At 40.9% G+C, this 22,467-nt stretch overlaps 2 protein-coding genes across 5 annotated transcripts in view; one reads left to right on the forward strand and one right to left on the reverse strand.

Moving 5' to 3' along the window:
- The window catches only part of NT5DC1 (5'-nucleotidase domain containing 1), a 446,918-nt gene that overhangs the window by 94,669 nt on the left and 329,782 nt on the right, over positions 1 to 22,467 (forward strand). The window lies entirely within an intron of this gene.
- COL10A1 (collagen type X alpha 1 chain) lies at positions 1,092 to 21,767 on the reverse strand. 3 transcript variants are annotated; one of them, XM_088460430.1, is made up of 3 exons: positions 21,626 to 21,767; positions 8,241 to 8,258; positions 1,092 to 2,938 (listed from the first exon to the last, which is right to left on the reverse strand). In XM_088460430.1, the coding sequence occupies exons 1-3, from the start codon at positions 21,765 to 21,767 to the stop codon at positions 1,092 to 1,094; spliced, it is 2,007 nt and encodes a 668-aa protein (XP_088316556.1). The 3 variants fall into 3 exon arrangements, with proteins under 3 accessions (XP_088316556.1, XP_088316553.1, XP_088316554.1); XM_088460427.1 differs by lacking the exon at positions 8,241 to 8,258 and adding an exon at positions 17,303 to 17,318 and having other exon boundaries at positions 1,092 to 2,946; XM_088460428.1 differs by lacking the exon at positions 8,241 to 8,258 and having other exon boundaries at positions 1,092 to 2,956.

Here is a 22,467-nt window from a genome sequence, read left to right on the forward strand (position 1 = left end):
CATTTGGAAAGACTCCCACAATCAGCATCGCATCTGGAATAGGCCTTTTATATGCATGATGCTCATTGTGGAATGATCTAACTGAACTTTAGCTTAATTGAATCTCCTTCAAAGAATGTTAAAAACACTTGTAATAATACAAATACCATGCACACTGCTGCCAAAAATTCAATGAACATTGCTTCTGGAATGTTTTGCATGGTTTAGAAGAAGAACTTTCAACGTGTATTTTACAGTATATCTAAGTTATAGCACAATCTACAGCTAGGGAAACTACTTTATCCTTTAAAACTAAATAAAGTGTGTGGTTAATGTATGCTGGGTCAACATGAACTACTCATTGACACATTTGTGTGACGGGAGAACCTTCATATTATTTTGATTCAGAATATTCATATGCCACAATAAATGCCCAGAAAGATGGATTTGTATCTGCTAGCTAAAATTTGCTCTACATAGAATGCACCATTGGTAATCGCCAGGGTTTTGGTACGCATGTGAGAGCCCCATGAACTTATTCCTAACGTGGAAGGCTGGTGAGTGGTCAGCAGGCAGGATTGGCACACAGAGATGTCTTGCTAAAGGCAACAATGATCATGTCACAATCCAAGGTCTAACAGAGAATTCAGAAGGCAGCTGGAGGGTGAAATAAGTAGCAGGTCAGGAACCAAGCCGAGTCGATAATTTGAATAGACACAGAAAGATAAACTTGTTGTCTTAGAAAAATACAAGTTGTTCAATTGGCTCATGTGGTGTTAAATATTATTAAGGGAAAAAAACCTACCGATAGGCTCACAGTACATCATTATTATATATCTATATTTCTCTACAATTCATTTAACCAAACAGTAGGGCATAAATGTGCTTTCAATATTTAGATTTTGAAAATTGGGGTAATTGAAATCATAAAATGTTAATTTAAAAATCTATTCAACCTAACATAATAAAAATTCATGCATCTAAAATCTCAAAAATGCAATGTATTGTATTGCATTTTTTGTAGCATTTTATACATTTTGTCCTGTAACAAAAACCCCCAATGGATTTTAAAGTAAAAGAAAAAATGTGAAATGTACTGTATCAAAGCTTTATCATGTGAGGCCAAACAAGAATCCTGAGAAAGATGAATGTATATAGTCAGAAGAATATAAGCCGTTTGATTCTGCACTAGGTAACTGAAGCCAAACTTGATCATTTTCAGTTAGATCTATGACAGCACTACCCGATGCCTGGTCAAGGTATCCTTTCTTATATTCATCATAGGTATACATTAATGGTGTACCATTTTTATACAGCGCCACCCAAATATTTGTGCCTTTTACGTGTACATGATAAGCAAAATAATAGATTCCTGGTATCCTACATGTAAATATTCCAGTCCGAACATCATAATGATTTTGTCTGTTGTATAAGATCTTGTCAAATTTTATTGGTACACCGACTACTGGAAAGGCCTTGGTGAGAATAGCAGTAAATGCTGATACCCGAATCTCTGTAAGACCTTGAATTTGCCCTGATTTTGCATAGCCATCTGGCATGTGGTGTGGCATTATTACATGACCTGGTTGGCCTGGTGGACCTGGTTGCCCAGGTAATCCAGGCTCGCCATTCATTCCTCTTGGTCCAGGGCTTCCAGGTGGTCCCATTGCTCCTTGTATACCATTTACAGCAATGGCTGCTGGGCCTGGTAAACCAGGTACACCTTTCTCACCTTTCTGTCCAGGAAGACCTGGAATGCCTGGTGCTCCTGTTTGCCCTCTCATACCTGGTATACCTGTAGTTCCTCTTGGTCCTTGTTCTCCAGTGTAACCTGCTTCTCCTCTATGGCCTGCTGGGCCAACTATTCCAGGCAAACCAGGTGGTCCTATAAAACCTTTTTCTCCTTTTTGACCTGGTGTGCCTGGTAGCCCTTTGGGACCAGCAAGGCCTGGCTCACCTGGATACCCTGGTTTTCCATCTAACCCAGGTAAACCTCTCTCACCTTTAAGTCCAGGAACTCCTGGTGAACCTTTTGGACCAACTTCACCATTATGCCCCGGTAAACCAACTTCTCCTGGAAACCCTCTAGAGCCTTGCATACCTGCATTTCCTGGCAACCCTGCTAACCCCGGCTGCCCTGGAATACCAACCATTCCCTGGTCACCTTTTATACCAGGATTACCAGGGATCCCTTCTGGTCCTCTTTGTCCTTTCACTCCTGGTAATCCTGGCTTTCCATAACCTTGTATTCCTTGAGGGCCAGGCATGCCCGGTAATCCTGGCTGCCCTTTTTGTCCAAAATGCCCTGGTAGTCCTGGTGCTCCATTTATTCCATGTTTACCAACTCCTGTTGGCCCAGGCTGTCCTGGTAGTCCTTGGGGCCCTGAGAGTCCTTGTGTTCCTGGTTCACCTGGTAAACCCCTGTCACCTACTTTTCCTGGTTGTCCAGGAAGACCATTTATACCGGGTTTGCCAATACCAATAGGACCCTGTGGCCCTGGAGGCCCTATCAAACCTGGATGTCCTCTCTCACCTGGTTGACCTGGAACTCCATAACCATTTTGTCCTTTGATTCCATTAATACCAGGCATGCCAGGTTCACCTTTAAATCCAGGTGTACCTCTTGGCCCAGGGTTTCCTAATGCTCCTTGAAGACCTGGATTTCCAGTCGCAGACAATCCAGCAGGTCCAGGTATTCCTGGTGGTCCTTGTAGGCCTCTTGGTCCTGGTAGACCAATAGGCCCAATATCACCCTTTTCTCCTTGAAATCCACGCTCCCCATGCTTTCCAGGTAGACCTGGTTGTCCGGGCTTTCCAATGGAGGAAAATCCTGGTGGTCCAGGCACTCCTTGAGCTCCTTGTGGCCCAGGTGCTCCATAACCTTGTTTTCCTGGAGGTCCTGATGGGCCAGGTAATCCTCTTGGGCCAATGGGTCCAGGGGGCCCCGGTGGCCCCTGTTCTGTCCCACTTGGAAAAACTAGAAAAAAAGAGAGGAATCTGTATTTAGAGATTACAATGTAAAGTATCCTGTATCAAATATTATATGTATATAATGTACATAATAGTGTATGGTTTTCTTGTGTGTTTAAGTTCTGATATGAGAACCAGTGCAGCTTTTGAGTTTATTTATTTATTATTATTATTATTATTATTATTATTATTTAATTACAATAAGAGATTCGGTATTCCTGCGCACTGGATTATATCTGACGGGGTATGCGGCAATTAGATATGAGGGTGCCAATCCCTCTGGGGTTAAATACAATAAACAATAATAATCTAATGCGCTCCTCCTGGTGTTGTCTACTGTATTTTAAGGAGTATATGACTGATGATTCTCGAGCAATATGTACAACACAGTGGGCGTAATACCATGTGACATATTGATGTGTCATACACACTGTGGACTAGAGATAGTGAAAGTACACAGCATTTAATGTAGTAAAATAACCACAACAAAATACAATAGGTTATACTGTTGCTAGTCAAAGTCACAATGAGGGTAACTAAAATATGGGTACAGTAATATGGAAGGTGAATCCCATTGCACGTGATAAGTAAAACTGGTAACGTTGTTATGATGATATAGTAGAGGAAGTCAACAGGTGGCGTCCCAACCTGAGTTGATCCTTTTCAGTCACTTCTTCAACAAGTGAAGCGATGGGTATGTAGAGGATGATCGCACTGTGTGGGGTAACACAAGTGCGGGGGTACCTGTGTGTTGGAGTCTCTGTTTCAGGCTGTCTGGAGTTCGACGGGTTTCTCTCCAGGGATGCAACAAGTGGCACACCTGGTCCTGGTGGTCGCTTAGCGTCAACCTGGAGTGTAGCTCCGTGGTTGGTAAAGCAGGTTTTGCGGTGTTGCCGGTGGGGGGTGAGCCGCGTTACTGCTGTGCCTTCCTCTCCTTCTCTCGTCCTGAGTGGAACAGTCTCCTCTGCGTTGCAGCGCTGATCGTCCGGCTCCTTCTTCCTGGTAGAGCGCGCTCTAGGGGCAGGTAGCAGTCACGTGATTCGGAATTCGGAACCCGGCGAACTCCAGACAGCCTGAAACAGAGACTCCAACATACAGGTACCCCCGCACTTGTGTTACCCCACACAGTGCGATCATCCTCTACATACCCATCGCTTCACTTGTTGAAGAAGTGACTGAAAAGGATCAACTCAGGTCAGGGGCTGGCTGGCATCTTTTAGCCTGGGTGGCAAATGCATGCAGGTGGCCCTGGCAGAGGAGTAGCATGTAGCCAGTGTGCCCGAAGCGCGTGCGTGCTTAGGCACCCCCCCCCCTCAAGTGTTCCAGGGAGGAGACGGGTCCATATGGAATTAATGTAAAGTAAAAATAAAGATAAGGGACAGCCCCCTGTAGTGGTGCCCATATGCAGTGCCCCCTGTGCCCCAGGAGAGGACCCCCTTATACAGGCCACCAGTAGTGATCCTCCTATGCAGTGCTCCTTATTCAGTGCCCCCACTAGTGGTCCTCCCTGTGCAGTGCCCCTTGTGCCCTCAGTAGTAAGCTTCTTATATAGTGCCCCCAGTAGTGGTCCCCCCTGTGCAGTGCCCCTTGTTGCCCCAGTAGTAAGCCCCTTATATAGTGCCCCCAGTAGTGGTACCCCCTATGCAGTGCCCCCAGTAGTAGATCCCCTCCTTGTAGTGCCCCCAGTAGTAGCCCCCCCTTGTAGTGCCCCCAGTAGTAGTCCCTCCTTGTAGTGCCCCCAGTAGTGCTCTCCCCCCTTGTAGTGCCCCCAGTAGTGTTCTCTCCCCCTTGTAGTGACCCCAGTAGTAGTGCCCACCTTTGTAATGCCCCCAGTAGTAATCCCCCCCTTGTTGTGCCCCCCCAGTAGTGCTCTCCCCCCTTGCAGTGTCCCCAGTAGTGCTCTCTCCCCCTTGTAGTAACCCCAGTAGTAGTCCCCACCTTTGTAATGTCCCCAGTAGTAATCCCCCCCTTGTAATGCCCCCAGTAGTGCTCTCTCCCCCTTGTAGTGCCCCCAGTAGTAGTCCCCCCCTTTGTAATGCCCCCAGTAGTAGTCCCCCCCTTGTAGTGCCCCCAGTACTGCTCTCCCCCCTTGTAGTGCCCCCAGCAGTGCTCTCCACCTTGTAGTGCCCCCAGTAGTAGTCCCCGCCTTTGTAATGCCCCTAGTAGTAATCCCCCCCTTGTAATGCCCCCAGTAGTGCTCTCCCCCCTTGTAGTGCCCCCAGTAGTGCTCTCTCCCCGTTGTAGTGCCCCCAGTAGTAGTCCCCCCCTTTGTAATGCCCCCAGTAGTAAGCCCCCCCTTGTAATGCCCCCAGTAGAAGCCCCCCATTGTTATGCGCCCAGTAGTAATCCCCCTTGTAGAGCCGCTAGTAGTGCTCTCCCACTTGTAGTGCCCCCAGTAGCAATCCCCCTTGTAGTGCCCCCAGTAGTAGCCCCCCCTTGTAGTGCCCCCAGTAGTAGCCCCCCCTTGTAGTGCCCCCAGTAGTAGCCCCCCATTGTTATGCGCCCAGTAGTAATCCCCCTTGTAGAGCCGCTAGTAGTGCTCTCCCACTTGTAGTGCCCCCAGTAGCAAACCCCTTGTAGTGCCCCCAGTAGTAGCCCCCCCCTTGTAGTGCCCCCAGTAGTAGCCCCCCCTTGTAGTGCCCCCAGTAGTGCTCTCCCCCTTGTAGTGCCCCCAGTATTAGTCCCCCCCCCCACAGTACACACACACACGTAATAAATAATAATAAAAAAACACTTACCTGAATCCCCGCTCCCGCCGCCGCCATCCGCTCCTCCGTCTGTCCTCCAGCTCCCAGGCCGCTCTGCGTTATAGGAGAGACGTCATATGACGTCATGACGTCTCTCCCATTACCCACTGCAGGAGTCAGAAGATGGAGCGGCTCCTGCAGTGGGCGCAGCGGCAGTCAGTGAGAGTCTAACAGACTCTCATTGGCTGCCACTCAAAACAAACACACAGCTGCCGGAGCTGGCGGCTGTGTGTTTGTCAGTCACTGTGTAGCACTGACCGAACTCCGTCCGGTCAGTTCTACACGCACGGTGCAGTCTGTGTCACAGAAACACAGACTGCCCGCGGCCCGCATTGTGCTGCGGTCCGGGGGGCACCTGGCACCCTGCCCCCCGGCCCAGCCCGCCACTGACTCAGATTGGGACGCCACCTGTTGACTTCCTCTACTATATCAGCTTAACAACGTTACCAGTTTTACTTATCACGTGCATTGGGATTCACCTTCCATATTACTGTACCCATATTTTAGTTGCCCCCATTGTGACTTTGACTAGCAACAGTATAACTTATTGTATTTTGTTGTGGTTGTTTTACTACATTAAATGCTGTGTACTTTCACTATCTCTAGTCCATAGTGTGTATGACACATCACTATGTCACATGGTATTACGCCCACTGTGTTGTACATATTACTCGAGAATCATCAGTCATATCCTCCTTAAAATACAGTAGACAACACCAGTACAGCACCAGGGGGAGCGCATTAGATTATTATTGTATATTATTTTTTAATGATTATTTTTTTGTTTCTCTGTGCCCTTCTCTTTTCTTGTTTTTGTATATAGAAGTGATGCTATGTATAGGCATAACATTTATATTGTAAAATTAGATAGTTATTACATTTTACATGGGAATATAATTTTTTTTTTCATAAATTATATATTTTGGTTGTAATTAGGTTGTTTATAATTATTAAGCATATAAAGATTGTATTTATAGTTAGTACATATGTAATTTTATACTTATAGACACAATATACATAATAATGGTAATTAATAAGTTATTCATAGTCACTATATAATTAGTTAGTAAAATGCTTCTTATTCCACCTATACTTAATACACTTATAATTATTACAATAGAAGCAAACACATTTATAATCAATGCACATATAATCAGAAAGGTACACTTTCATATTTGCAATCACTTTATTTATAGTTATAAAGATTGTGGTTATTATATTTGAGGTTAATAAATGTATAGTTTATGTGTTAGTGGTTTAGATACCCATAATAACTATACAGATTTTCACCATGGTTAATATTTATTTTGTTTAAGTTAGTTGTAATTGTTATAATTATTGTTACATTTAATTGTTATAGTTGTAGTTATGTGTTACGTCACTATATTCAGAATATTTATATCGCTATAGTTGTGATGGTTAAATGTGGAAGTGGATTTCAATTTGCCGCAAATGTTGGAATTGGCATTGAATTTTAGATATGTTGCGGTGTTATGCCTGTCAAGCATCTATATGTTTTATTTTATGTTGTATTATTTGTTACATGTTTTAAAATGGTAAATTAATAAAATAATACTACCCAATTAAAAAAGTATCCTGTGTACAAAGGAAAATAGAAAAAAAATTAAATGCATCGTTTATAAAAATGCTGTTATTTAAGAGCATCTGTTGTAAGTTATTTTAATGTTTTTCTTGTTGCATTTTATATTGACATCATAGCTTTCCAATTGGGACATACATGAGACTAGTCTAATTGCACAGAATCAATTGACACTTGGCTTAATGAGCAAAGCACCTGGGCCTTTTAGTGAGGTCAGAAGATGACACTGCACACAAGTCAATAGGGGTCATCTGCCAAACATGGTTATAGGCGTGCTAATGATCTTTATTATTTTGATTATATAATGTTCATTACATGACATTACACATGGCGATATCTGGACAGTTTGACTAATTCACCAACGATATTGGCACTTTTGTTGCCAGTGGTATAACTTGGTAATACCTTGTAATATACAAGTTAAGAAGCAGTTGGTTAGGCTGGCATACAATAAAGGAACAGCATACAGACCTGTTACATGCTGTTTCCTACAGTCTTAACACACTGTATGAAGTCTATGGTAAATCTGAAGTAAGTTATTATTGAGCCTATTACCAAGTAATAAAAGCATCAGGGCTGCCATCAGAAATTGTGGGGCATGGGACTAACAAAACAGGCAGGGCCCCCTCCCTCAACACCCCCCCTCTTCCCCCCACAAACCCCCCTTCCCCTGCTCCCCCCCACAACTCCCCTTTCCCTGCTACCTTATTCATACTCAGTAAAAAAAAATGTTAAAGACTGAGCATTCTATTATAGAGGCTACAGCACATCTAAAAATTGAGGCATTTTAAAAATAGCTGGATGGGGAGAATTCCATGGAGTAGGGATAGCCTGATTCTCCCAGACTACCATCATGCTCTGTCTCCACTGTCTGTCTGAATACTGCATCAATGGTCTAAGTCTGGGACTCTAGGAGAAAGGACACACAACTTAACTTACCTCACTCACTCTTACCTTTCTTCCTTTCACGGCCAGTAGTAGTTAAGTAAGTTAGGAGGCAGCGTGAGGGCGAGAACCGAGAAGTGACTCACGAGTCACTCCATTTTCCGGCAGCGACGGGGGGCCTGGAAAGGGGGATAGTACTTGGCACTAGGTGTGAGCGGCATGTCAGTTGTCACTGACTGTCTTCCACCGTCGGCCAGGGGGGTAGTTGTGGGCAGACGGGCCCCTCAAGTGTCCGGGCTTGGGACTAAAGTCCCGGCAGTCCCCCCCTGATGGCAGCCCTGAAAAGCATACAGTATATTGCAACAGAAATATTTTATGATTATGTAAATTTTACCTAAAGACATGTGTTTGTTTGCTTTGCAGACTGTAGCAACATAAATACATGTACAGGGTAGCTACTACTTCACTATATTTCATTAGGCCAGTTATGTACAGTACTTAAACAATTTGTTTGGTGACTGGCATTCTTTCTATTCTATCATGCACTGCTTAATATACTCATGCATAGCTACTTTAGGACGTTTGGAGATTTTTTACTTTATAATGGTCAGTCACAGACCAGTTCTATTGAATTGATGATCTTTTTTTCACTTCATTGAAGATAATTAATTTATTTTATTTTCGCAATAAAATTGATCCTTTTGCATGTCCACCCTTGTAATATATCATATATGCATAGTGTTTCAAATGTTCAATAATTTCTCAAATAGTCTAATATTTTCCTATCATTTTAAAACATAAGCAATATAAATATTTTAAATATCATTGACAATCGTGAATTTCATTGAATTGAAGAGAACGTTAATTTTTATTTATTTATTTTGTATTTCAACTGCCACTAACCAGAGTTGGAATTACTTGGGATTGGACATTGACTAGGTGGAGATTGTGCTCAGCAATACAAATGACCCATGATGCCATTGTGAAATACTAAAGTACTAGGTAGTGTCTCTTGTTGCTACAATGTCTATGTAGTATGCCAATTTAAAAGTATCCATATGAACAATGAATTTTATAATAATGGTGCATACCCACAGTCAGATGAACGATTGAACAATTTTTACAACGATTTGAACGATTTCATCAACGATGAATGATTTCTGACAGTATTAAAATTAATGAAATCGTTCAAATATGACTACAAACACATCAGATTTCAGAGATCGTTATCTGACATGTAGGAACGCGCTCGTTCGTTGATGCATGCCCCACATGTCAAAGATATGAGCGATTGAACGATTTTTACAATTGTTATCATTCATATCTGAAACAGAATCTGACGGTGTGTATGCAACATAACTCGGGAAAGATCTTTAAGTGTATGGGCAGATTGAACAATCATAATTAGAAGATCTCACTAGAGGGCCCTGCTTACAGCCAATCAGATCTGCTGAACAAGAGCAGAGTTTGTGATAACTCTTCTGCCTGTAGCTTGTATTTGATGTAATAAATAGGGGTGTTGTAGGTATTACCGCCGGCCGCATGGCCAGCGGTTCAAATCCCCACAACGGCAGCCTGTGGCAAGGGTGAAGATCCTGATCGTCCCTAAGTTAAGTATAACATCCTAATTCTACCCCCTAACCCTCCGTTAGGGGTGCCTAACCCTAACGTCCCCCCAAGTGACTAACCCTAATCCCTAAGTGCCTAAGCCTAACCACCCTTCAGGGGTGCCTAACCCTAACCCCCCTTCCCCTAGCCTAAACCTAACCCTCCCAGGGGGGTGCCTAGCCCTAAGTCCCCCCGGGTGCCCTAAACCTAAGCCTCCCCCCCCCACGACTGTCCACGCCCGGCTTACCTTCATTTGGTATGCCGGGCTTCGGTCTTCCGGCGTATGGTTAATGACAGGCATTGAGTTTTCGACGCCTGTCATTAGTACAATGCCGTGATTAGAGTCTGGAAGCCGGCGGTCGGCATTTAGAATGTGGGCTTCCAGACTACATCCCATAAATAGGGAGGGTGAGGAAATAATTAATTACATGTTGAAGGGAGTACAGGGAGGTGCATAAGCAGCAATGATGAGGTTTTATCTGATCATTTCTGTCAGGCAGTAAGATGGTTTGTGTATAGTGACCAGAAAGCGCTAAAAAAGAACCTCCTAAAAATGACCTTATATATACCACAATTATTTTTGGTATGAAGATAAATTCTTCAAATAAATAACAGGGGCAGCAATGGGAAGTCGTTTCGCATCTAGTTACGTGAATTTATTTGCAGCTAAATGGGAGGATGACACCATCTGGACTAACAATTCCTTTAAAGATCCATTTTTTACTCTGATTTTTACTTTTACATATTGACAGCCTTTATTACATTACATCATACAGGTATACATAAGGTAATTTTTAGGAGTTTTTACTTTAGCGCTTTCTGGTCACTTTACATAATTAAAAATAATTAATTTTCTTTATGAAAGCTGTTTTGCTGACAATCTAGAAGTGCTTGACCACATTTTGGACTTGGTAAGATGGTTTGCCCTGCCACTGAGATTACAAGCCATTGGGCCTCATTAAGACCCACTCGCGATCGGCTGTCCGCTCGCAAGTGGGTCGATGTTCTGCACTGAGCATGCGCACGACGGAGGGAGCTCCATTGTGCGCATGCGCCAGACGCGACGAGCGAAGGACTTTCCTTCGCTCGTTGTGTCTGATCAAAGGGGGCGTGCTGTCGATGTTGATTGACAGCACGCCCCCTTTGGTGGGCGTGCCGGGGCGTGCCTCCCTGATGGGGGCGTTCCCAAGGGAACGCCTCCCGTCAGAAGCCGGCCCACTGACATCACTAGTGATGTCAGTGGGAGTGATTTTGGCTCTAATAGAGCCAAAATCACTCCGGGCCTTGCGGTTGAAAACCTCAACCGCAGGCTCCGGCTCGCAGTTTCGATGGTCGTGATGGTCACGACCATCGTGGCCATCAAACTGCACGCTCGTATAGGCTGTGGGTGGTGACCCACAGCTATACGAGCGTCCATGGAGGACGGCCCTCATTCAGAGCGTGCGCTCTGCTCAGAGCGTACGGCTCTGAATGAGGGCCATTGTTTTTAAGTCTGTTTTATTATTAATCTCCCCTTAAATAATTCACCTATAGGGTCATTCTGATAGAATGAATATTACACCAGAGTTTTTTCCCTATAGCTCTCTAGACAACTTGATTATACTAATATGCTCTCTCAAAAATATACAGTATGTTGTTTTAGAGGAATTACTGACCAATACTGTTGGACATAAAGTACTTTCCACCAGATTGTTGGTTGAGTGTGCCTACGAGGTCACACCAATACCTTCCAATATCTAGTGCTCTACCCTGGCCATGAATCAAATTCAAGAGACAGGGACAATGGTTTGGGAATAAGGCCCAGTAAAGTTTTATGATGCATTAATATTTAAATATTTTGACTTCTCAATTCCCATTCAACGACAATGCTCCCAGTTATTCCATTGGCCATGGACACATGAGGATGCTGGATAAAAACGTTGACCTGAGCTCCTGGGGTGGGTGACTTTGCATTTAATATGGCGATGTTACAGTTCTGGTCAACATTATTGGCACCTTTGAAGTACATTATGTACACTGTCTTCTGAAAAGAAGGAATGTAGTGAAACAGCTTTGGCATATAGACACTCATGTTTCTATTATCCCCAAACACAAAACCTCTAATGAGTACAAGGGCATCTCCAAAGATCTTGGCACCCCTGTTTCAACAGTGCACAATGTGATTAACAAGTTTGCTATTCATAGAACTGTGGAGAATCTTTGTGGATGTAGAGAAAAGAGGAAAATTGATGAGAGAAGTTTTTGAAGGTTGGTACAAATTGAGGGAAAACACCACCTAAAACATCCACAGAGCTGAAGGCTGACCTGGAACAATATGGAGTGATTGTTTCTGCCTGTACCATACGCCACACACAAAACCAGGAAGGGCTTTATGGGTGACAGCCCAGGATAACCACACTGCTGAAAAAAAATATATAAAAAGGAAGACTGAATGTACCTAGAAAAAACACATTTCTTGTGGGCAAATGTTCTGTGGACAGATAAAACCAAAATATAACTCCCTGGCAATGCAGACCAGTGATATGTTTATAGGCAACAAAATTAAGCTTTTAAGAATAATAACACCTTACCTACAGATAAACATTTTGGATGATCTATAATGCTTGCTTCTGGTACTGGAGGCCTTCACCGTATTGAAGGTAGCATGAAATCACGGGATTACCAATTCATTCTGGAGCAGAATGTGCTACACAGTGTAAGAAAACTAGGTTTAGGTTGAAAATCTTGGGTTTTCCAGCACAATTAAGACTCAAAACAGAAATCAAAAGAATGGTTGAAAAGGAAAAAATTGAATGTTCTAACTTGGCTGGCATTGACTCCTGACCTCAATCTAATTGAAAATGTTTGAAGAGAGCTGAAATCTGCCATTAGGAAAAGGAATCCTGCAAACATTCAAGAGCTTCATCAAGTTGCAATGGAAGAGTGGGAGAAACTACCAGCAGACAGGTGCAAGAAGCTTATAGATGGCTACAAGAAATATTTGGAGTCATTCACTGTTGCCACATCGTTTGCTCCCAAATATGAAGGAAGGCTGCCTTTAATACTGTCCAGGTCATATTTTCTTTTTAATCGTTGACATTACTACATGTAAATTGAAAAGGATTTTTTTTAGTTCATAAATTTGGACATCCTATTAAAATATTCTAATGATATGAAGTTGGTATATTTCCATTTATTTCTGAAGATATTGTACAGGTTATACTTAAACTTCAAGGGTGCCAATGATATTGACCAGAACTGTATATACATGCTTCCAGTGTTTGTGAACCTCATCATGTTTTTAATTCACTTTATTAAATGTTAGTGGAAAAACATTCCATACTTAACTGTAAGTGATCTGTTTTATACTGTAGCATTGAAAGATTGCACCCAAGGCTTGATTTCTATTTTGTTTTGGGTTTAAGTCAAGTCTATGTTCTAGGCTTGACATTATAGGAGCATTTGGTAGGTTCATTTTGGGGAATTTTTTGTATTATATTTCTGTGCCAATAGCACAGTATACAGAAAATGCTTTTGTACACATGAGACAAACAGAATGGGTTCATGTTTTATACTGTGGCTAATAAATCACAGAAAATATTTGGTTGGAATGTGAGGATTAAATTACAGGTTTAACTGTTCACCGGTCACATTAACTGTAATTTTATTATTAGTGGAATATGCAGACAAGCAGCTATCCAATATCCTTAAACTAAATTCACCAATTTTACCACCAGTTTTTGATAACAGACTGAAGATAAAACTGTATGCTAGCCTGTGAATGTAAAAAGTAAAAAAAAACAATTACCTTCCCCACTGGTCTGGATGACTGGTGAGGACTCTCTTGTTATTGTCTGGTTGTCACCTATGATCCACAGACAATATTACACTGTGCTATGAAAAACATATGTTGGGGAATCCTATTTTAAAAAAAGGGTGTCCCCTCTTTCAAAGGATGTGTTCATTAGTAATTAGTAATAGGTTTTCTAAAACTCAGATATTTTCCATCTTGCTTATAATAAAAAGAGATCTCCTCATTCAATGCGGTAGGCTATCTTGGTAAACTTTTATTTGCATATTAGAAGAAAGTAAAAGACTAATGTTATTTTCTGAAAACATAATTTGTAAATAAGTTGTGAGTACTGCATAAAAAATTGGCGACATTGATGTTGGATTATAACGGACACAAACATTGAAAAGTGGGCTCAACACAGTAACCCTCAACAGTGAAGGGGTAAATGATAATTTACCTCCACTTCTACGTCCTCCATTTTTTCCTAGTATAACTGCCAATGTGTTATTCCCATGACGTGTCTTGACTGAACAAGACATATTTGACTGGCAGCAAGGTGTTCTCAATTCCCAAGGGTTATGGAGGTGGTCATACCATTCTTCCTAATGCCAATACTTCAATGGCATTTCCTTGCTGAGCAAGTGTGTAGTTAAATTTACCCTAGTGACTTAAAAACTTTACACTATGCAGAGGATCAATATTATTTTGGTAATTAAGCCAGTATGCAATGATTTTAAAATTAAAAAGTAAAAAAAAATTGGGAATCCCTGTGGTAACTGCCTTAGTTATCGAGGATATTATGGATATTAGTTACCTTCCAGCTCCCATTGCACTTGTGCAGGAGAGACATTTAGCAGGATCGTACAGGTTGAGTCTCCCATATCCAAAATGCTTGGGACCAGGGGTATTTTGGATAACGGAATATTCTGTATTTTGGAATAATTGCATACCATAATGAAATATCTTGGGAATAGGACCCAAATTTACACACAGAATGCATTTATGTGTTATATACACCTTATATACACAGTCTGCAGGTAATTTTATACAATATATTCAATCATTTTGTGGCTCAAACAAAGTTTGTGTACATACATGACATTCATTTATGTTTTCATATACACCTTATACACACAGCCTGAAGGTAATTTTATACAATATGTTCAATAATTTTGTGGCGCAAGCAAAGTTTGTGTACAGAAATGAAATTCATTTGTTTCATATACACCTTATACGGACAGCCTGAAGGTAATTTTATACAATATTTTAATATATTTAATAATTTGTGCCTAAAGCTGGCCATTCACCTGCACGATTTTGGTCCGATTGCCCAATTTTTGACGGGTCATAAGATGGATCTTGTGAAAATCATGTATATTTTTAGCAAGATACGATCCGATGCACACTCCCATAGCTCCTATAATCAGATCTTATGATCAGATGTGCAGCACATCTTGTCCATCGTATCGTGTGCAGATTGTGCCGTTTATTTTGTTCATGCGATCCATTGTGTGTAAAGTCATTTCAATGACTGTTTCCCTTATGAGCCTGTGAGACACAAGATCGATCTTACGACAGATCCTGTGCTAAGAAAAACAACAAACATGCTGTCGGGACTGCCAGGGAGCTCCGGGGAGTCGGAGGGAAATCGTATGCTGAATCGGATCTTATGCTGGTCGTGTAGGTGTATGGCCAGCTTTAGACAAAGTTTGTGTACATTGAACTATCAAAAATCAAAGGTTTCATTATCTCAGGCATGCCCAAAAAATTCAGTATTTTGGAATATTTGGATATGGGAGACTCAACCTGTATAATAGATAAGCTACCAAAAGAAAGCCAATTTGTCGCAAGAATCTAGCCAGCATAAAATTACTTTGGTTAGGCTAATAAAAAAAAAAAAAACACAGAAATTTCAGGCAACATTGATACATTTTGGAAATGTGAAATGGATATGGTCTTGGTAAGATGCAACTCTTTTTGAAGTGATTGAAGTAGTTTTAAAATGGCACCTTATGCAGCGATTTTTCTGAAATTTTTTTTCAATTTGAAGTAAAAAAAATTAGTTTTTTTAAATTTAGTCAAATAGATAAGTCCTTAGTTGATGTTTAAACTAGAAATGAGCGTCTTAGTTTTGGCTCAAATCTTCCCATCAAATTCGGATCTCAAAACGAGGCAAAACGTCATCCATGAAAGAGATTCTGAGATCTGAACTTGGCGAACAGATTCTAGCCAAAACTCATCAGCTTATCTCTAGTTTAAAGGACAACCATAATTTGATGGGAATGATAAAATAATTTTGCTATTGATAGTAAGTGTTTTTCACTATTAATATTTTGTAGCCAATACTTTTTTTGTAAGCAATACTTTCGATATTGAGAATTGTAATATTAATGGAGTTGTGTGGGGGATGTTTTTACAGAAAAGAAAAAAGTAAAGGCAAGTTAAAGGGTATTTCTTATTTGACTGTCATGAACACCTTCACGTTATTATAGCCAATCTTGATGTATGGCTATAAATGCATAGATTTGCTTGCATGCATAGTTTTATTAAAAAAATGGTAACCGAAGTCTATTATAGAAATGTGCAGTATGAAGACTTGCACAAACGAATGAATGAAATGGCAGTAAAGCCAAGTAAGAGGAATTAGTCCAGGCAGCAGTAAGCAGAATGAAGGTAACAGGCAAAAGATTGTGTAACTGGTAATAAGGCAGAGATTCAATCTAGGCAGCAATCTGCAAAGTTAGGGTCACAAATAGGACTCTGTAACCAGACAGCAGACAGGGTATAGATAATCAAAGAGACAGAAGCACAGAAATGCCAGTGTGTGAACACTATGGCCCGTATTCAATTAGAGGCGAAATCGGCTGTTTTCGCCGTCGTTGGCGAATCGGCTGTCCGATCGGCCGATATATCGGCCGCGCTCAGCCGATTTGCGCATGATTTGCAGTCTATTTCGCCAATGACGGCGAAAAAGCCAGTTTTTCACCTAAAAACTGGAGAAAACTTTTCTCCAGCCTAAGGCAGGCGAAAAAATTAGCAGAATCCCTATTTTTGGGTAAAATGTGGGGATTTCTTACAGGAGCCTTTGGACAGCCCCCCTATTGATACTTTAGTGAAAAAAAAGCGCAGGTGGTTTTAAAAAACCACCTGCGCCAGCCACATCGCACATGGCTGGCGCAGGTGGTTTTTTAAAACCGCTAAAAACCGCCTGCCCCAGCCATGTGCAATGGTTAAAACACTTGGCGCATCTTTATGTCCCTCCAAAATACCAGCCCCAATACATTAAATGCATTTTTCACGAAAAAATATATATATTTTGACCGAAATTTCAGCGGTTGTTTTCAACCAAAGTGCGCAATTTATGGAAAAAAAAAAGCGCCAAAGTATCATTAGGGGACCTGTCGAAATGGTTCTGTAAGAAATCCCCACATTTTTACACAAAAATAGGGATTTTGCACATTTTCCACCTTTTTAAAAATGAAAAATCAGCGATAAATTATTGCCGATGGTGATAATATTGCCTAAAAAAATATCTCTGCTAGGGGCACTGCATAACAGAGACTACTACTGGGGGCACTGTATAGGAGAGACTACTACTGGGGGCACTGTATAGGGGGGGACTACTAATGGGGGCAATGCATAGGGGGGGACCACTTCTGGGGGCACTGCATAGGGGGGCCCAAAGTATATTCTTGCGCACTGGGTTTTTTGGATGCGGAGGGGTGGTCTTCCTGGGGGTACCCCCTTAGTTGTGTGGCTGTGGGGGTTGGTTGCCTGGAGAGGGGGTTTAGCTGCTCAGTAATGTGGCTTTGGGAGGAGGTTGTTTACCTAGAGGGGAGCTGCACAGCAATGTGGCTGAAGAAGGGTGGTTTACCTGGGGTACCCCATTAGTGGTGTGGCCATGGGGGTTGGTTGCACGGGCGTAGGTGCTCAGTAATGCTGCCCTAGGGGGAAGGGGGGTCTGGCTCCTACACTATCGTCCTGGCTCCTAGATTTTATAAACATTTGTCAGCCCTGACATAAATTACGTATAAAAACACTAGATGGTGCACGATAAGAAACTAAACCTCAATTGCGGTACAGCAAAAGCAAAATTTTGCTGGTAATGGTGTGTTTATTTAAGCAAAGAAATCTGTATGTGTAAATTTTGATAAAAAATATAATTGTGGTATTAGTAAATTCTTTGACACTGCTATTATTGTTAAAGTTATGTATGTTTAAAAAAGAACATGAATGAAAAGTTTCAAATTTATGTGCAATTTGTTCTCAGCATCAGAGAATATCTAACATGTAGAAAGTTTGAAAGATTTAAACTAGGAGTAATGGAGTCCATAATGTGCATAAGCCATGCAAACCTTTACCCAGCCGCAGTGACTTGTTCCACGCTTGCGCATTGTGACGCATGTGCAGAGATGCAACATCAGCTGGCTCAGTGTGATCTCTCATTTGCGTCCCTTGCTGAATCGGTCCCTCAGTCCCTTAATAGGCCATTGCTCTAAAGAGGGAGCAGGTAGACTCTCAGGAGCCCAAACAGCAGGGAGTCTCCAGTTATCCTTCCAGCACCTCAGGTATCAGGACATTTGTTTTTTTCTCAGACTCACTTACATGAACATTTGTAATTTCACCAGACTGGAAGGCTTAGATGAACCTGCTGCGAGGGTTACTAACATCTGACTATGACGCAGTAGTATTGGATGGATGTTGCAGCTTCCGCTGAAGTTTCAAGTTCCAGTATTTTTGCCATAATGATAGGTTAGATAGAAGAAAGAGTTAAGAAGGCTTGAAAGGTTACTATCAATAAGATAGCATTGATTACTGAATTGTATGCAGGTCTTATTTTTATAATATGTTAAACAAAAGTTGAAAGAGAACCAATGGACCTGATTCAGACCCTCTCGCTAGGATGCGTTCGCTCGTAGCTGCTGATTGTTCGCATTATGCGCATGCATATGCATTGCAGTGCTCGTGCGCAAACCAGTGTAATAGATCGGGAGGCGTCCGCTAGGTGCTCATAGACAGCCCAGCAGAGTGAGTGACAGGAGAAGCCGTTTGTGGGTGGTGACAGGGGCTTGCCGCTAGAAACGGGGGAGTGGAAATGCGAACACAGGCATGCCCGAGCGTCTTAACGCCATTTCAGAGGCGGGCATAATTAAGACGCAGCGTCATTGTACACGTCACCTGGCTGAATTTTACATTGAAGTGCTTGCAGTAGGGTATGGTCAACCACAAGCGCTGCGTTCGCCTTCCGATGGTACCGATGGTTGCATACACATCCTGGAGATGACGTTTATAAGTGGGCGTCTTAAGAAAGGCTGGTGGGTGTCTGCATACACAGGGCGATCGCACGCCAAGACATAGTGGGCGTGCTTATGCCTTGCCGTGCGATCACCTGACTTGCTGTCACTTAGCCGATTTTGCATATGCATCGAGCGAGCATATGCATCTCGCGAACGGGTCTGCATGAGGTCCAATGTTCCAAGTCAGCTCCTATAGCAGAATCACAAAAAGGCAGCCCTAAAACACAGAAATACATAGTAATGTAATGTTGTGTCCTTATACCTTATTATCAGATCTCTGTCATTCTCTGTGTATTACATTAATACGCTTTTATTATTATATCTCTGTTTATCACTGCATAAAACACATATCATGTTGATGACTTTTGTTTGGTTTTATCTATAATGTTGAGTGTCCAAAACATTAATTTATGAATAGCTATGAATTATAATTCTCTGTACAGGTTGAGTCTCCCATATCCAAATATCCCGAAATACAGAATTTTTTTTGGCATGACTGAGATAATGAAACCTTTGATTGTTGATGGTTCAATGTGCACAAACTTTGTCTAAGGCACAAATTATTAAAAATAATGTATACAATGACCTGCAGGCTGTGTGTATAGGGTGTATATGAAACATAAATGAATTTAATTTCTGTACACAAACTTTGTTTGAGCCACAAAATTATTGAAAATATTGGATAAAATTCCCTGGAGGCTGTGTGTATAAGGTGTATATAACACATAAATTCATTCTGTGTGTATATTTGGGTCCAATTTCTAAGATATTTAATTATTAAATGCAAATATTCTAAAATACGGAATACTTCGTTATCCAAAATCCCCCTGGTCCCAAGCATTTTGGATATGGGAAACTCAACCTATATAACTTTCCAATGTCAGGAAGGATTGTGCTTCTTCTTGACCCCTCAAGTCCTTCTGGGACTTGAAGTGTAGCTTGTGGATGTGACATCTTAGCTTAGTGCCACACTCTTGTGTAACACTGAAATGGAGGAGCAGGCGGTGCTCTGTGTGGGTGCACCACACAGGCATTAAAAACACTGGATGACTGTCATTCATTCAGTAATTTAGGCGGCTCCTAAGTATTGGCACCACATTTTTTTAAATGTTAACACTGGTCCTTACTTGTCCCCATTCATAACTAAATTCCTAAGCATTTTCAGTGACGTTATATACTGTTGTTTTGAGGCCATGTTTGATAACCTTCATAACTGGTATAAGTATATTCAGTGAATGTCATTGAAATGGAGACACCTAGCTTGCACTGAGATGTAGTTGGCATCCCGACAGTCAGGATGCTGACGGTCACATTACTGACATTGGCATCCCAACTATAAGAATACTGATTGATTGTGGAGGTAAGTATTAGGGTTAGGGGAAGGCTTAGCTTAGGGTTAGGTTGCAGGACGGCAGGGTTAGGATTAGGCTGTGGGTTAGGGTTAGGGTAATGGTTATAATACTTACAAAAATCTGTTGGAATTGTGACTGTCGGGATGATGCTCTGTGGATTCTCACTGTCGGCATCCTGACCGTTGGGATCCCGTACCCAACCCCTTGCACTGAATGCAAAATAAACTAAAACAAAATGTCTGTTCCTTTCTAGAAAAAGTCTACAACTTCCCATTTTGAGCTTGTGACATTTACAACTATAGCTTTACAACTATAGCTTTAAGCTATAATATACTAAAAAGAACAGGATATTTACAGTGTTAAATGTCAGACTGCTAAATAATTTAGTGAATTAGCTCTTATTGCAGATGGAAGTGTATTGTACCTTACAGAAATGCTGTTGTCAACAATAGTTTATTGTTATTCATTTCAATCTGGGCATTTAATAAGCTTTAATCAAAGACATCAGCTTGTATATCTTTTTAGGGCAACAATGGCATGAAAATATAAATGATAAAAAAATAATATGGAGGTGAAATAGACTACTTTTGTTTCAAGAAACTAAAATACCTTTATTAACTAGATCATTTTGAGAAATCTTGAAAGATAACATAACATAACATAACACGAAGGGGGTGATTAACAAGCAAAACACACCTTTGTAAAAAAAAAGTCCACAACAACCAATCAGACACGGTTTTCATTGTCAAACTTGCTGAAGAGCAGTAGATTAATTGCCCATTGGTGTTACGGAACAAAGCCCATTAATACATTTGTAGCTAGGTTGGCAATTGACCCCAGTGTCTTCTTCTTAAGGCAATGTTACATATGATGGTTTACATGACACGATGATGTACTGTATAAAGCCAATAAGAGAGTTGCTATTTATTGTTATCACATCTACAATCTAGATGAACAGTTGCTATTTATTGTTATCACATCTACAGAACAGTATAAAATATAAAATATATTTTCATTTTTAAATGCAGTTATTTACAAGGGCTACAAACTATGATTATGTTTGGTTACTGTTTTTAGTTTAAAAAAATTTAAATATAGGTTTATATATAACATGTACACATGAAAAGATGCGTACAGATTTTATTTAGTTGTACATTTCTGTTTTGTAAATATATTAATAAAATAAGTCCTTGATATTGTATGTTTACCTGTAATTGACACATTTTAAGTTCATGAATGTGAGTATCAGTACAACTCAATAAACATGTACTGTATTTTGTATACAATGTATATATTTGAATTCATATTTTAATATTGTAATTCATGATCAGAGAACCAGCTTGAAAATTAAATAGCTAACTTTGTCACATATACATAATACCAACAAAAGAAATCAAGGGAAGTAAATAGCTTACCTTGACTTTTTGTATTAAATGGAAGAAATGGTGGTGGTCCCTTCACACTCGACTGCTTTGTGCGTCTTTCAGGAAAATAGCCAGATGTGTAGACAATATTTGGAGTAACCAAGAGTAAGATGATGCTTGTTTGTAAATGCATGTTGCTAGACTTGTTCTGAATTAAAAAAAAAAAAAAAACAATCATTTACATTCCCTTCTGTAAATTGGCTGTGTTTGTTCAGCCACAGTATTCAAAACAAAAAATAACTGCATTTGAATTTGAAATATTTGAAATGAATATTGTAATCTGTGGTGTTCTGCAGAGGTCAAACATTCATGTATGTAGTCACTATATTCCTGTAAGTGCGGCTTTCATAGTACAGAGCAAACATCGCTCCTGTGTGGTGTTTTGGAAATTATGCTCTTTGAACAGTAAGTCTATTTCTGTTCTGTAATTTCAGCTCTGTGCAGACCAATAACTGACAGTTCCCTGAAGCATGTTTTATAAGTTCTGACTCAAGAAAGAAAAACTAGAGTAAGAAAAAAACATATAAAAAGCAGCAAGCAATATAATGTTACCCAGGTTTAATAAGTTGCAATCATCAGCATAGAATATATTGTTGCTGCTGTCTGCTTTTAATTTCTGTAGACTAAATCAGAAGTGCTCATCTGGTCCCAGTTTCTAGAACATGCCACATTCAAATGTAAAAATATTCCTAAAATTAGGGTAATAATTGTATTTGCTAAAGATATTCTATCAGATATTGCCCAGCCCAGTACCCCTCAGTATAATTCCTAGATTCATTTATTTATACTGTTATGCAAATATAATAATTCTACTCAAGAAAGCTCCTCCCACA

The sequence above is a fragment of the Taudactylus pleione genome, unplaced genomic scaffold (assembly GCF_031769625.1).
Source record: "Taudactylus pleione unplaced genomic scaffold, aTauple2 ptg000046l, whole genome shotgun sequence".
In the NCBI taxonomy this organism is placed as follows: Eukaryota; Metazoa; Chordata; class Amphibia; order Anura; family Myobatrachidae; genus Taudactylus; species Taudactylus pleione.